Source organism: Entelurus aequoreus, linkage group LG03, assembly GCF_033978785.1.
Source record: "Entelurus aequoreus isolate RoL-2023_Sb linkage group LG03, RoL_Eaeq_v1.1, whole genome shotgun sequence".
NCBI classification, from domain to species: Eukaryota; Metazoa; Chordata; class Actinopteri; order Syngnathiformes; family Syngnathidae; genus Entelurus; species Entelurus aequoreus.
The window spans coordinates 11432844-11449151 of NC_084733.1; the positions used below are offsets into that span (position 1 = coordinate 11432844).

Below are 16308 nucleotides of genomic sequence, written 5' to 3' on the forward strand. Positions count from 1 at the left end.
AGCTGTCTTCTGTGAAGTGGCAGTGTATATGCTGTGTGCTCTCCTCTCGCTAGGGCCGGGTCAGAGATGGTATCATTCGTAGTGGTTTTTGCTTTATGTCATGAAGAGATACAACTTCAAAAATGTGAAAGTCTCTTCTCTCAAAAGTGGAGATATGATCATTTTTTTCTGACGACATTTGGTGGCGATGAACATATTTCTGTTCTGAAATATGCCACTTTTACACAATAGGGAACCTTTTTAAGCACAGCAGTTTAGTCTCATGCTGTTGGTATCCCCTCAGCCCTTCGACGAGGTGGGCCGCAGAATCGCCACCCCCTCGGCCCTGATAGGCACCATCGGCACGCGGCTCTTCTCCACCCTGGACGACGGCACCGGCTTCACTCCGGTCGAGTCCGTCATGGACGCTTGGATGGAGGAGGGCATTGAAAACAGCACTGAGATCCTGCAGGTGACCAACACTATCTATTTATATCAGTGGTCCCCAACCACCGGGCCGCGGACCGATTGGTACCGGGCCGCGGCCGCACAAGAAGTTTAGGAAAAAAATAATAATAAAAAAATAAATAAATAAATAAATCAACATAAAAAACACAATATATACATTATATATCAATATAAATCAATACAGTCTGCAGGGATACAGTCCGTAAGCACACATGATTGTATTTCTTTATGACAAAAAAAAAAATTTTTTTTTTTTTTTTACTACCCCAAGCATTGACCGGTCCGCAAGTACAAAAAGGTTGGGGACCACTGATTTATATGACATCACAGTGCTTATTTAAGGGTTTTAGCGGGTCATTAAAAGCAATGAGTCATCAGATGGATTTTGCAAAAAAATTAGGGCCTTAAATGGCATTAAAAAGCATTGATTACGATATTCAGAGGCATTTAAAAAAAATCACACTATTGTAGGCCTGGACCGATAGGTCAATTAATTGAATGACAAATGAAAATGAACTTAATAACGTCGATAAATTGCCATGTCTGCGTTTCTCTTTTCTTCCTCTCTGGCTTTCAAATTGAATACGAGAGGCCTCACATTGTGCATCGCTCTCAGCACCTGAGCACGTTTATTTGACAATAGAATTAAATGAACAGACAAAGTGAAGCCTCTTGTCAGTCATCCACAATCTTTGTGTCGATATGAGCAGGTGGGACCGCTAGCTTACACACACAGAATACCCCTACTTTTGAGTAGAGCTGGGCGATATGGCCTTTTTTTAATATCTCGATATTTTTAGGCCGATATACATCTCAATATTTTACCTTAGCCTTGAATGAACACTTGATGCATATAATCACAGCAGTATGATGATTCTATGTGTCTACATTAAAACATTCTTCTTCATACTATATTAATATATGCTCATTTTAAATTTTCATGCAGAGAGGGAAATCACAACTAAGTCAATTGACCAAAAGTGTGTTTATTAAACAGTTATTAAGCAGTGGCACAAACATTCATGTCATTTCAAAACAGAAAGTGCAAGATTGTCAGAGACATTTTAAAACGAGCTATAAGTGCACTTTTGTGCATGATGTCACTAAGATGACATATCAAAACAACACTAAATTAAAGTGCACTTTTTGTACAGAACGCCACTACAATAGTTTAAAACAAATAAAGTGCACTTTTGTGCATGATGTCACACAAGATATTGTCAAATAAAAATGAGCGGCATAATAGGAAATCAAATAGTGTATGTCCTTCGCTATGTGGTAGGTTCCTGCGGACGTTATCTCCTTCTGTTGTTGACTATTTTTTTCATACGGTGTTGATGTGGAAATGGTTGCCTCGGCATTTTGTTGGTGTGCCACCGAACGGAGATGTTGACATGCGGAGTTTCAAACACTCTTCATTCTCTAGCGGGTGACTTTTCAAATGATGCTACAAATTAGCAGTAATGCTACTTTTTGTAGCAACGCTTTTGCCCCACACTTGACAAATTACGGATGTCTGTTCAACATCTTCCCGCTTGAAGCCAAACCTCCGCCAGACGATGGACCCCCTGCTGTTTTTCTTGGGAATTAATTCTTCCTTCATTTGTTACCAGATTCGCACCTTCTTTCTCTCGTATTACCACTCGCACCACAGCTAACGTTACCCATGCCGCTACCTCTCTGCTCCGCAAAGGCGTATACGTATGTAAGAAGGTGCGCTTGTTTTATGTCTGTGTGAGAAGGAAAGACAAGAAAGACTGAGAAACGCCTGTAGTGTAATGCCCGCAGCTAAAAGCAACTGCGTGAGAACGTATATTTGAATATCACGATATAGTCATTTTCTATATCGCACAGACAAACCCGCGATATATCGAGTATATCGATACATCGCCCAGCCCTACTTGTGAGAAGCACTGCTAAGTACCGTATTTTCCGACTATAAGGCGCACATAAAATCCTTTCATTTTCTCAAAAATCGACAGGGCGCCTTTTAACCCGGTGCGCCTAATGTACTTATTAATTCTGGTTGTGCTTGCCGACCTCGAAGCCATTTTATGTGGTACAAGGTGTAATTAGTTTGACCAGTCACACATAAGAAATACACACGGACTGCAGGTTGAAGCGTGTTCAATAAATGACGCTAGCAAGTGCCTGTAGGCAAGCAACACTTTGATGTGTCGTTGAGAATATAGAATACTACAGACGGCGCTCAAAAATGTGTGTGTGTGGGGTGGGGGGTGGGGGGGGGGGGGGGTCTGTTTTCTTTCATGTATGGTAATCAACAGAAAGATATTGTTCTAACCCAAGGACTTCAAAGCGGAGAGGAAGCAGGACCAGACTCCCCTCCAGGCGACCTCTTCTTGAACCTCCTTTTTGAACTGTTTTACGAACATCTTTTTGGACTATTTTACGACCTCTTCTTTTGAACTGTTCGATAACCAACGGCAACGCTGTTTACGACCCACTTCCCTCTGGAAGCAGCTGTGGTCATGTGGTCGGAGAAAGTCAATTAAAGAAGGAGTACAATCTTTTGCCAGAGCATGCTGAGATACTCTACAAGGTTACAGTGTACAGGCGTCTCTCCTCAATTGAGTCCAAATTTAATTCTGTCTCTGTTTAATTCTTTGCCTCTTGTCTTGTTTAATAGATAGATAGATAGATAGATAGATAGATAGATAGTACTTTATTGATTCCTTCAGGAGAGTTCCCTACTTTTTTGATTCCTTCAGGAGAGTTCCCTCAGGAAAATTTAAATTCCAGCAGCAGTGTACAGAGTTGAGATCGAATTTAAAAAGTAAAAAAGTAAATAATGGGGGTATAAATGTAAACAAAATAGAAAAATATTACAATAAATTAAAAATATAAAGCAACAATGAACAGGCTCCTCTGGCTACTGACAACGGTATGCAGAGGGTGACTGGCATCATCCAGGATGCTCACTAGTTTTTCCACAGTCCTCTTCTCTGCCACCGTCACCAGTGAGTCCAGTTTTATTCCGATCGTAGAACCGGCCCGCCTGATCAGTTTCTCCAGTCTGGAGCTGTCCTTCTTAGATGTACTGCCCCCCAGCACACTACGATGTAGTACAGAACACTGGCAACCACAGACTGGTAGTACATCCACAAGAGTTTTTTACAGACGTCGAAGGAGTGCAACCTCATCAGGAAGTGCAGCCTGTTCTGTCCTTTCCTGTACAAGTGGTCCGTGTTAACAGTCCAGTCCAGCTTATTGTCCACCCACACCCCGAGGTACTTGAATGAGTCCACGGTCTGTACCTCGACTCCCTCGATCACAATAGGTTGTGACCTTGGACTCGACCTCCCAAAGTCAATGACCAGCTCCTTGGTCTTTGACGGATTGAGCTGCAAGAGGTTCCTGTGGCACCAGACAACAAAGTCCCTCACCAGCCTCCGAAACTCCTCCTCTCTGCCGTCCCTGATGCACCCGACTATGGCTGCGTCATCCGCGAACTTCTGGATGTGACACAGCTCTGAGTTGTAGCAGAAGTCAGCGGTGTACAGGGTGAAGAGAAGAGGGGCCAGCACCGTTCCCTGCGGTGCTCCGGTGCTGCTGATCACAGTGTCAGATGTGATGTCCTTCAGTCTGACGTACTGTGGCCTATCGGTGAGGTAGTCTGAAATCCAGGCAACCAGGCAGGGGTCCACTCGCATTCTGTCCAGCTTGTCCTGGAGTCTGTCAGTGTTTGAACCTGACAGATAGCGTCCGCACAACTTAAATAGACTTGATTGCGAAAACAAAGCAGGTGCGGGGAATAGCGTACAAGGAAGACATGCAACTGTTACAGGAAAATACCAACAAAAGAGGAAAAGCCACCAAAATAGGAGCACAAGATAAGAAATAAAACACTACACACAGGAAAACACCAAAAAGCTCTAAATAAGTCACGGTGTGATGTGACAGGTCGTGAAAGTACACCTACTTTGAGACAAGAGTTATATTGATGCATGGTTGGTTATGGTTTGAATTCATATCCAACAATTGAGAAAACAACTTTTTACTGTCAATATCGGCTACTGAGTTTCATTTTTCAATGATTTCTGCTGGTGGTGTGTCTCTGGATTTTTTCAATGAAAAAAATGTGCCTTGGCTCAGAAAAAATTGAAAAACACTGATGTAGACCACAAGGAAGTGTTTAAAATGTAGGGAAAAAATCATAATATGACCCCTTTAAAGGCCTACTGAAAGCCACTACTACCGACCACGCAGTCTGATAGTTTATAAATCAATGATGAAATCTTAACATTGCAACACATGCCAATACGGCCGGGTTAACTTATAAAGTGCCATTTTAAATTTCCCGGGAAACTTCCGGCTAAAAACGTCTTGGTATGATGACGTTTGCGCGTGACGTCAAGGGTTGAAGCGGAAGTATTGGGACTCATTGTATCCCAATACAAACAGCTCTGTTGTCCTCACCTTGACTTTAGTTCAAGTTCAAGTTTATTGTTCTTCGGTCAATCGTCAACAAAATAAACAAACAGTTGTACATTCTTAAATTGAAAATGAAAATGTTGCAGACTGAAAGGGTTTAGGCTGAAGTTGAACACTTATTGCGCCTAACACTATAAACAATGTCAAGTACAAAATAAACTTCCGAAAATTATTGAATGTCCATTGTACAACATATTATAAATACACATTATACATAACATAAACACAGTTCAATTATATACACAGTAAAGGCATGTGAAATATCCTTGTAGACATGTTAAACCTTTGTACCAATTTATATACTATATACAAACAATTGTACTTCCATTATTATTTATAACCCACATTTAGTATTTGAATTAACATTGATCATAGTATTAACTACTGTGTTGATTCAAGAGTGATATATTTTTTCAAGACATTGGTCTTAAAGTGTTTTTTAAATGTGTGAATAGAACTGGAACATTTTAAGGAATAATCCAAGCTGTTCCACAGTTGAACCCCCCTGACAGAAACACATCTACTTTTTAAGCTTGTTCTTATCTTAGCTTTCTGGAAGACAGCTGAACCTCTGAGGTCATAGGGATTCTCTCTGGGTTTGAACCTCTCCTGTAGACACCCAGGCAGCATGTGGTTATGAGCTTTGTACGTCACAATAGCAGTGTTGAGGTCAACAAGATCGTGCAGTTTTAATGTTTTTAATTTAATAAACAGAGCCCTGTTTATTATGAGCCTTTTGATTTACGGAGTTTTTGATTTTATGTAACATAGCAATATTTTTTGCCATCTTTGTCTTAAGTATATTTATGTGCAGTTTCCAATTTAATTTATCATCTATATGGATTCCCAAAAATTTTGTTGAATACACCCTTTCTATCTCCATATCATCAATTCTTATATCAATTCTTTTAATACCTTCTTTGTGAATGTTGGACCTAATTTAGCAAATGAAATTGTACAACCCGAAAACAGTGTCAAATTTAATGAACATACCATTCAAAGCAACTTAGAATCGTTTTTTATTTCCCCCGTCCATGAAAGTGAAATCACAGAAATTGTAAATTCTCAAGAAAACAAGAAGTCAACAGACTGCTGTGACTTGGACTTTTCTCTGATCAGGGAAATTGTTGATTTTATAGCTGTTCCCTTCACTTATGTATGTAATATTTCTTTTATAAAAGGTGTTTTCCCAAAGAAAATGAAAACGGCAAAAGTTATTCCCATCTTCAAAAGTGGAGATAAGCATCAGTTCACCAACTATAGGCCTATTTCTATACTCTCACAATTTTCAAAAATCCTTGAAAAATTATTTGTGTCAAGATTAGACAGTTTTATTGACAAGCATCACTTGCTAAGTGAACACCAATACGGCTTTCGACCAAACAGGTCCTCTTCCATGGCAGTGATGGAACTAGTTGAGGAGGTAACCACTGCAATTGATAAGAGGGAGTTTGTTGTTGGCGTTTTTATTGACCTGAGCAAGGCCTTTGACACCATCGATCATACATTGCTTTTAAACAAAATGCAGAGGTATGGTTTTAGAGGTCTTGCTCATGATTGGTTGAAAAGTTATCTTGGTGGCAGAGAACAGTACGTGCATATGAATAATGTAGATTCAGATAAAAAGATTATAACACATGGAGTACCCCAAGGTTCTGTATTGGGACCTAAATTGTTTTTATTGTACATTAATGATATCTGTAAAATCTTTAAAAAACTCAACTGTATTCTCTTTGCTGATGATACAAGTCTGTACTGTTCTGGGCAAGACCTTGGCCATCTCTTAGGGACTGTAGAGAGTGAACTCCACATACTAAAGCAATGGTTTGATGCCAATAAACTATCAATCAACCTAAATAAAACAAAATATATAATTTTTGGAAATAGGAAAAATATCAAACAGTGTCATATAAGAATTGATGATATGGAGATAGAAAGGGTGTATTCAACAAAATTTTTGGGAATCCATATAGATGATAAATTAAATTGGAAACTGCACATAAATATACTTAAGACAAAGATGGCAAAAAATATTGCTATGTTACATAAAATAAAAAACTCCATAAATCAAAAGGCTCTTATCATGTTATATAATTCTTTTGTACTCCCTTATCTTAATTATTGTGTCGAAATCTGGGGTAACAATTACAAAACAAACATTAAATCTATATTCTTACTTCAAAAGAAAGCGATTAGAATTGTAAATTATGCAGATTATCATGACCATACCAATGCTCTGTTTATTAAATTAAAAACATTAAAACTGCACGATCTTGTTGACCTCAACACTGCTATTGTGACGTACAAAGCTCATAACCACATGCTGCCTGGGTGTCTACAGGAGAGGTTCAAACCCAGAGAGAATCCCTATGACCTCAGAGGTTCAGCTGTCTTCCAGAAAGCTAAGATAAGAACAAGCTTAAAAAGTAGATGTGTTTCTGTCAGGGGGGTTCAACTGTGGAACAGCTTGGATTATTCCTTAAAATGTTCCAGTTCTATTCACACATTTAAAAAACACTTTAAGACCAATGTCTTGAAAAAATATATCACTCTAGAATCAACACAGTAGTTAATACTATGATCAATGTTAATTCAAATACTAAATGTGGGTTATAAATAATAATGGAAGTACAATTGTTTGTATATAGTATATAAATTGGTACAAAGGTTTAACATGTCTACAAGGATATTTCACATGCCTTTACTGTGTATATAATTGAACTGTGTTTATGTTATGTATAATGTGTATTTATAATATGTTGTACAATGGACATTCAATAATTTTCGGAAGTTTATTTTGTACTTGACATTGTTTATAGGGTTAGGCGCAATAAGTGTTCAACTTCAGCCTAAACCCTTTCGGTCTGCAACATTTTCATTTTCAATTTAAGAATGTACAACTGTTTGTTCATTTTGTTGACGATTGACCGAAGAATAATAAACTAACTTGAAACTAACACTGTTTGTTATTTTTCCTATTTCCAAAAATGATATATTTTGTTTTATTTAGGTTGATTGATAGTTTATTGGCATCAAACCATTGCTTGAGTATGTGAAGTTCACTCTCTACAGTCCCTAAGAGATGGCCAAGGTCTTGCCCAGAACAGTACATACTTGTATCATCAGCAAAGAGAATATATTTGAGTTTTTTAAAGATTTTACAGATATCATTAATGTACAATAAAAACAATTTAGGTCCCAATACAGAACCTTGGGGTACTCCATGTGTTATAATCTTTTTATCTGAATCTACATTATTCATATGCACGTACTGTTCTCTGCCACCAAGATAACTTTTCAACCAATCATGAGCAAGACCTCTAAAACCATACCTCTGTATTTTGTTTAAAAGCAATGTATGATCGATGGTGTCAAAGGCCTTGCTCAGGTCAATAAAAACGGCAACAACAAACTCCCTCCGTCTCCGGGCCGCCGACCGCATCGATGATCGGGTGAAGTCCTTCGTCGCGCCGTCGATCGCTGGAACGCAGGTGAGCACGGGTCGTGATGAGCAGATGAGGGCTGGCGTAGGTGGAGAGCTAATGTTTTTAGCATAGCTCTGTCGAGGTCCCGTAGCTAAGTTAGCTTCAATGGCGTCGTTAGCAACAGCATTGCTAGGCTTCGCCAGGCGGTACAGCATTAACCGTGTAGTTACAGGTCCAGAGTTTGGTAGTATTGTTGATCTTCTGTCTATCCTTCCAGTCAGGGGCTTATTTCGTCTGTTTCTATATGCAGTTAAGCACGATGCTATCACGTTAGCTCCGTAGCTAAAGTGCTTCGCCGATGTATTGTCGTGGAGATAAAAGTCACTGTGAATGTCCATTTCGCGTTCTCGACTCTCATTTTCAAGAGGATATAGTATCCGAGGTGGTTTAAAATACAAATCCGTGATCCACAATAGAAAAAGGAGAAAGTGTGGAATCCAATGAGCCCTTGTACCTAAGTTACGGTCAGAGCGAAAAAAGATACGTCCTGCACTGCTCTCTAATCCTTCATTCTCACGTTCCTCATCCACGAATCTTTCATCCTGGCCCAAATTAATGGGGTAATCGTCGCTTTCTCGGTCCGAATCGCTCTCGCTCCTGGTGTAGACAATGTGCAAATGTGAGGCGCCCTTCAACCTGCGACGTCACGCTACTTCCGGTACAGGCAAGGCTTTTTTAATCAGCGACCAAAACTTTATCGTCGATGTACTCTACTAAATCCTTTCAGCAAAAATATGGCAATATCGCGAAATGATCAAGTATGACACATAGAATGGATCTGCTATCCCCGTTTAAATAAGAACATTTCATTTCAGTAGGCCTTTAAGTTGCATTATAATGCATTCGAGATTGTCTGATACCTGCAGAAACCCTGTTATTAATACTTGCATTTTTTTGGTCAGGCGTTGAATTTCAGTCTCGACGGCAAGTTGAGCCTGTGCGATCTCACCGCGGCGCTGGAGAATGAACTCCTGGTCACCAAGAACGGCGTCCACCAAGCGGCGTTGGCCAGCTTCAAGGCAGAGATCAGGCATCTCTTGTGAGTTAGTGTCCTTTTTAAAATGCGATTCTTGTTTGATGTTGGTGGGGTTTTTTTGCCAGAGAGCGTGTGGATGGAGAACTCAGGGAAAAAGAGAAACTCCGATCGGACCTGGAAAAGGCGGAGAGACTTAAAAACCAACTCGCCACTGAAGTGGATGAGCATCACTCGTCAATAGAGCACACAAATAACCTCAATCTCAGGTAACATCTTCCACCCTGCATGGGTCTGTCTCTGCAGTTGGGTTGCATCATTATTTAAAAAAAATACTGTGCTCTCTGGGCCTTAGGAAGCTGGAGCAGGACCACAGAGAAAAGCTGGCCACAGTCCGGTCGGAGCTGATGAAGGAAATGGACCAGATTCGACTGCAGGCGACACAACAGCGCGAGGAGCTGGAGGCGGAGATGGAGAAGATCAGGGACGACGAAACCTTCCTCAGGGACCATCTCTCCATCTCGGTGAAGGTTGGTGGAAAGCAGAAGGCTTATTTCTCCATCCACTACTTTTTTTTTTTTACAATGTGAAGAACATTGCTTGTGTTTTCACATAACAGGAGAACCGACATCTTGAAATGGAGTTGTTGGACTGTAGTGAAAAACTCACAGAAGCTCAAAGCCAGGTGGCGAAACTGCAGGCTAGTTTGGACAACATCATGAAAGAAAAAGTAAGACTGATCTTCTGGCTTTTTAGACGGTTGTGCATCTTCAATAAACACAAATGTGTGTGTGTGTGTGTGTGTGCGTGTGGTTTTTAGTTCGGTGATTTGGAGCCTAGCAGCGCTGACGTCTTCTTCCAGGAGCGCATTAAGCAGCTACGACTCGGCTATGAAGCGCAGTGCAGGGTAAATGCATTAATCTTGTCTTTGATATTTAAAAAGACCTGAATTTGGGACTTATGCTTTGAATTTTAACGTTTTATTTATCAAATTGCTATCAAAGTATGTTGCTTTTTAGATGGATAAATATAATTTTGATGCTCCTTTGAGACCACAGGTGTCGCCACTTCATTTTATTTGGCCCACGAAAGCCTGGAAATAATATGTATCAATAAAGTACTGTACATTTTCTTACTAAATGTATTCTTAATTTGTATTTTGGGAGGAAAAAAAAATTTACTCCATGTAATCGCAAATTATGAAAACTTAAATATTGTCTAATTTTGCAAAAACATATTATCAAACATTCAAACCATTTTTAAATAGATATAAATACTAATAATAATGATTTCAAAGTAAGTTATCCATAAAATTGTGCAATGTAAAGGTAGCAATAGATTTCATGGTAAAATTGTGAAATTTACTGTGTTTTTTACAGCATTTTTCTCTAAATGAAAAACACAGTACTTTTTTTACTGTAATAAATTGTGGTGCCGTTTTGGCATTTACAGTAATACACTGAAAAATCTACAGTTGTTGATCTACGGTAAAAAAAAAAAAAATGGCAGCTTAGGTGCCAAAATTTTACTGTAAAATTGCAGTTGTTTTTATTTACAGTAAAAAAAAAAAAATGTAAATTTTACAGTAAAATTCTGGCAACTGAGCTGCCTTTTTTAACCATAAACAGTAGTACTGTTTTTCCATTTACAGTAATATACACAAAATTTTGACATGAAATTACTGCAACTTACCATATTTTTTGGACATTTTAGTTTAAAAAAAATCTAAATTAAATTCGAAGTTAATGATTATTTGCAAAAAAATAATACGTTTCTCAGTTCGAACATTAAATATCTTGTCTTTGCAGTCTGTTCAATTGACTATAAGTTGAAAAGGATTTGCAAATCATTGTATTCTGTTTTTATTTACCATTTACACAACGTGCCAACTTCACTGGTTTTGGGTTTTGTGTAAGTGTTGACACCAAAGGTTGTATCAGTAAATGAGTACAGGTATAGAGTGATATGATCAACTTTTTTATTTTCACAAAAAAATGTTTCCTCATTCTTGTTAATGTTTACAAAGTCATGGAGTAATTCCCTGCACACAGAAGAACTTTGAGGACAAAACATAACATATTTAGATGACTAGTAGATAGTATTGTTATTGAGTACTGTTTAATTTATTTTGCTCAAATGAAAGAGAATAAGGAAGTATGTTAAAATATTGTGTTGATATTGTCAGTATTACTCACTATAAATTCATTAAAACATTTACAATTACCGTAATACATTTGATCGGCCAATTTCACTCAAGGATGATCGAAATCTGCAACAAAAAAAACGTGTCGGAACATCCCTAGTACATAATCTCACTTTTACATCAGATAACTGGATGTTATTTGTTCAAAGAATATTAGTTTCTAATCCGTCATTTTCCACTGCTAGAAAATACTGAAAAATCTTGAATGGTAATGAATTTGACCTTGTTGTAACAATACTGATTGATGCATTGCTTTCATTTTCCACATCTCACGGTGGATTTGATATAAGTTCAGATGTTTACTGTGGTCTGGTTGGCCAGGAGTTGCAGGATCGTGTGGATGAGCTGCAGTCAGAAGTGCGGGACCTACACAGCTTGGGCCGAACCCAGCAGCCCTGCCACAAGCCTCTCTCTGAGGAGCTTGAGAGTAAAAGTCCCGGCATGGAGTCTGACCCAGGTGGGACTTATGCACACCTTTCAGACCCCTATGGATGTGGTAGTAAATTAGTCATCTGTCACTAACCGTCCTCTGACTTGTGATTTGCGGCTGCGCAGGTCTCGGCTCAGAGGAGGTTCATCCTTTTAGCATGAGTCTGGAGGCGGAGATGATGCTGGAGCAGCAAAAGGAGCAACACCTTCACCAAATGGACGAGTTGAGGAACCAACTGGAATGCAAAGTTAGTCCTCCAATTATTTGAATGCATGTGATGCCTTTGATTGGTCCGTTTATGCTGAATAACAGTCAGATTGGGCTTCATTGCCTTGACAATATTTAAATGGAATAATGCACTTGCGGTAGGGGTGTAACGGTACACAAAAATTTCGGTTCAGTACGTACCTCGGTTTAGAGGTCACGGTTCGGTTCATTTTCGGTACAGTAAGAAAACAACAAAATATAAATTTTTTGGTTATTTATTTACCAAATTTGTAAACAATGGCTTTATCCTTTTAACATTGGGAACACTATAATAATTCTGCCCACGTTAATTAACATTAAACTGCCTCAAGTTGTTGCTCAGATTAAATACAATGACAAAACTTTTCTTCTACATATAAAAAGTGAAACATTAAACAGTTTCAAGTCAACTCATCATGCATAATTTATTACAGCATTTGGGAAGCCTGTAGTTGATTTTTATTATGTAAATGTTATATTTTTATCAACATGTGATAGCAGGGACCCTGCCATTCAAAACTAGGCTGCTACATTACTAATGATTAATGTAACTATAGCTGAAAAAATGGTACAATAGCAATAGGAGAGACTATTCATCCCTGAACATCATGGAGTTCATGTAGGCTTAATGATGCTACATTATTATATCAACTATCAGAGACAGAAACTCTTCATTTAACATAATGTCCTTTTTTGCTGCTTCAACACCGCTCAATCAACACAGAAAAAGGTAAAGTGAAATAACAGACAGACAGGGCTTTGCTGTCCGTAACACACACGCACACACACACACACACCGCAAAATGAGCTAACGTTACGCTAAAAGCGAATTAGCCTTCACCTCAAGTCAGGACTGCGAGCGAGCTGAACTGCCTTTTAAATTTCTAGAAGGTCAACGGGTTCATAGTGATGTTACTAGTAGTTGACTGGGAGGTGTTTATTATAATTTGGGGAGAGTCCGCTGCCTGATGCTTACCTGCTAAACGCTATGCACTGACTACATGCGCTCTGAATACGCACTGCTGATTGGCTGTTACCGCTCCTAATACGCACTGCTGATTGGCTGTTACCGCTCTGTTTGTAACCAATCAGATGGTTGTGTGGGTGGGACAATGCTGGGTGCTGTGTAGAGGACTGACAGACAATACAAGCAATAAAACAAGTAGGGGATTGTATGTGTTTCTTCTATTTTATAAAAGGTAAACAAACCTTCCTGTTGATATTGTCAGATCCATATCGATATCGGCCAATAATCAAGGCTTATCCAATTCCGTTTTTTCCCCGGATTTCGCTCTCAATGGAAAAAGAACCCTCAGCAGTATTGCCAACGATCGGGTCCGTTTGTCTCAAGCCTCTGCAATATTTAGCATCACTCGGTGCAACACACTTTCAAATCAAATCAACAAGACGAGAACGATGGATGCACTTGAAAACGATGGAGAAGAAATTTCTGCCAAAATATAAACTTTTTGGGGAAAAAAGTGTTCTTAGTTGCAAAAAAAACAGAATTAAAAAGCTGCCAGAAATAATGACCTTGTTATATAAACTTACCAGTCACAACTACTTTTCTCAAGAAGCACCATACTACAACACATGTGTACTTGATCTGAAAGGGTGTTCGATGCATTGGCAATATTGTCACCTGCCACACAGCATCCTGCAGTTGACATCTTGGTGTGCCTGGCTTATATTTTTGAGGGAAAAAGGGTCTCCTAAAAAAATGCTGATCCAAAAAAACACTATTGTTAAAGGTAAATTATTTTCAAGTTATAATAATAATAATAATAGATTTTGTTGTAAAAAGCACTTTACATTGAGTAAAAAACCTCAAAGTGCTACAGTGTATTAAAAAAAAAAAAAAAAGATAATAAATAAAAATAAAAACTAGAACAGCCAAATAGCTAAAACTAGTATGCATTAGGGCTGCAACTAACGATTAATTTGATAATCGATTAATCTGTCGATTATTACTTCGATTAATCGATTAATAATCGGATAAAATAGACCAACTACATTTCTATCCTTTCCAGTATTTTATTGAAAAAAAACAGCATACTGGCACCATATTTATTTTGATTATTGTTTCTCAGCTGTTTGTACATGTTGCAGTTTATAAATAAAGGTTTATTTTAAAAAAAAAAAAAATTTTTTAATTTTTTTTTAAAGCCTCTGCGCATAGCATAGATCCAACGAATCGATGACTAAATTAATCGGCAACTATTTTTATAATCGATTTTAATCGATTTAATCGATTAGTTGTTGCAGCCCTAGTATGCATATATCTAAAACAGGCTTCTTTTTTTTTAAAAAAAGAAGGGTTTTTAAGCCTTTTTTAAAAGCATCCACAGTCTGTGGTGCCCTCAGGTGGTCAGGGAGAGCGTTCCACAGACTGGGAGCGGCGAATGTTTAAAATGTTCTCTTAAACCAGGGACTTTAAAAAAATATATTTTGTTCTTTTGTGTTTTTGTTATTAGCTGAGGCGTTTAGCATAGCTAAAGGTGTGTTTTAAAGAAGAGTGAAGATTATACTCTACTATTTTTGTATTGTTTGGAAGGCTCAGCTTCTTCCTACTCCTTTTCGGACAGGCTGTAATGAAGCCACTGGAAATAGGTGGTGAATTACATTGTATTGTATGCATGTTGAAATAAACGGAAACTGAACTGAACTATCTATGCATAAAACTTTACATTTTCCAGAAACTTCCTCATATAAAGTATTGACACGCACATTTGGGTTGACTTTGTATGAATGTACTTTTAAGGGAAAAAATCTGAAATCAAATTTTTGGTGAAAAAATCTTAAAAATTGTTCTTAGGATGCATCGCCTACTTCAGTGCTAGGTATGTTCCAAATAAAATGTTCTACAACTGCATTGCAACTGTCTTCTTCTTCTCCTGCAGATCAATGAATTCAGTACAATGCTTGAACAGCAGAGGGTGACCAACGACAACCAGAAGGAGGCACTGGCCCTCCAGTACCAGCAGGAAGTCCAAGCCTTGAGGGAAGAGCTGGTTGGCGTTGAGTTGCGCACACAGGAGCTCCAGAGCAAGCTCGAACAGGCCGAGCTGGAGCTGGCAGAGGAGAGCGAGAAGTTGGAGGAAATGAGCTCCCTGAGGTTGCAGCTGCTCGAGGCCCAAACCCGCGCTGGAGAACTGGAGGAGCAGCTGAGGAACCTGCAAGAGCAACCAGTAGCTCAGAATCTTCTTACTGAGATGGAGGAGCTTAGAAAGCAGCATGAAAGTGCAATAAAGACTCTAGAGAAGAAGAACATGGAGTTGTTGGAAACTAGACTGAAGGAGGAGCGAAGTAAACACCAGGAAGAGAAGGGTGTGCTGGAGAAGAGCTGGTTAGGTGGTTTTGAAAGGGAGAAGCAACTGCTGAGACAAAGCCACCAGGAGGAGATAAGGACCAGGCTAGAAGAAGCGAGGTCCATCTTCGAGGAGGAGCAAGGTCAGACTGTGCAGATGCTGACGAAGGAGTGGCAGAAGGAGCAAGCTCAGTTGGACGAGAAGAACAATGAGTCACTGCAGGCGAAGCTTGAAGAGGAGATGCTGAAACTCGTGAGGGAGCAGGAGGAGAAGGAGAGCCAGCTCCAGGAGCAGTGGGAGAGCGAGCGGGCTCAACTCCTGCAGCACCAGGAGGAGGCACTCCTCAACCACGTCGCTCAAGAGCGACTGCGTCTCCGGGAGGAGCATGAGCACAAGGAGATGAAACTGAAGCAGGAGTGGGACGACGAGAGGCTGCAGCTGGAGGACGACTACGAGGCAATGCTCCAGGAGAGACTGGATGAGGAGCGGGAGAAACACCAAGCGGAGAAGGAGGCGATGCAGAAGCGGCTGCAAGGCCTGTTGGACATGAAGAGAGCACGACAGGAGGAGAGCCACGGGGAGGCCATGCGGGAGCTGGCGGCCAAACATGCCGAGGAGAGGAACTCGCTCAGCGGGATGCTGGACAAACTACGAGACCAGGTCGCTCAAGAGAGGTGAGACAGTCCTTCTACTAAGTTTGTCTTAACTTAAAGGAACGTTGGAAATTCTTTATATGGTGGGATGTAAAAATTTGCAATTTGCAA

At 39.5% G+C, this 16308-nt stretch overlaps 1 protein-coding gene across 8 annotated transcripts in view; it reads left to right on the forward strand.

Moving 5' to 3' along the window:
- Positions 1 to 16308, forward strand: part of nin (ninein (GSK3B interacting protein)) — a 77146-nt gene that overhangs the window by 27827 nt on the left and 33011 nt on the right. For all 8 annotated transcript variants that reach the window (XM_062041192.1, XM_062041190.1, XM_062041191.1 and 5 more), the window contains 9 exons: positions 284 to 451; positions 9287 to 9423; positions 9486 to 9626; positions 9713 to 9887; positions 9977 to 10087; positions 10178 to 10264; positions 11882 to 12017; positions 12116 to 12237; positions 15137 to 16218. In XM_062041192.1, coding sequence (XP_061897176.1) covers positions 284 to 451; positions 9287 to 9423; positions 9486 to 9626; positions 9713 to 9887; positions 9977 to 10087; positions 10178 to 10264; positions 11882 to 12017; positions 12116 to 12237; positions 15137 to 16218 — 2159 coding nt within the window. The remainder of the gene's footprint in view (positions 1 to 283; positions 452 to 9286; positions 9424 to 9485; positions 9627 to 9712; positions 9888 to 9976; positions 10088 to 10177; positions 10265 to 11881; positions 12018 to 12115; positions 12238 to 15136; positions 16219 to 16308) is intronic.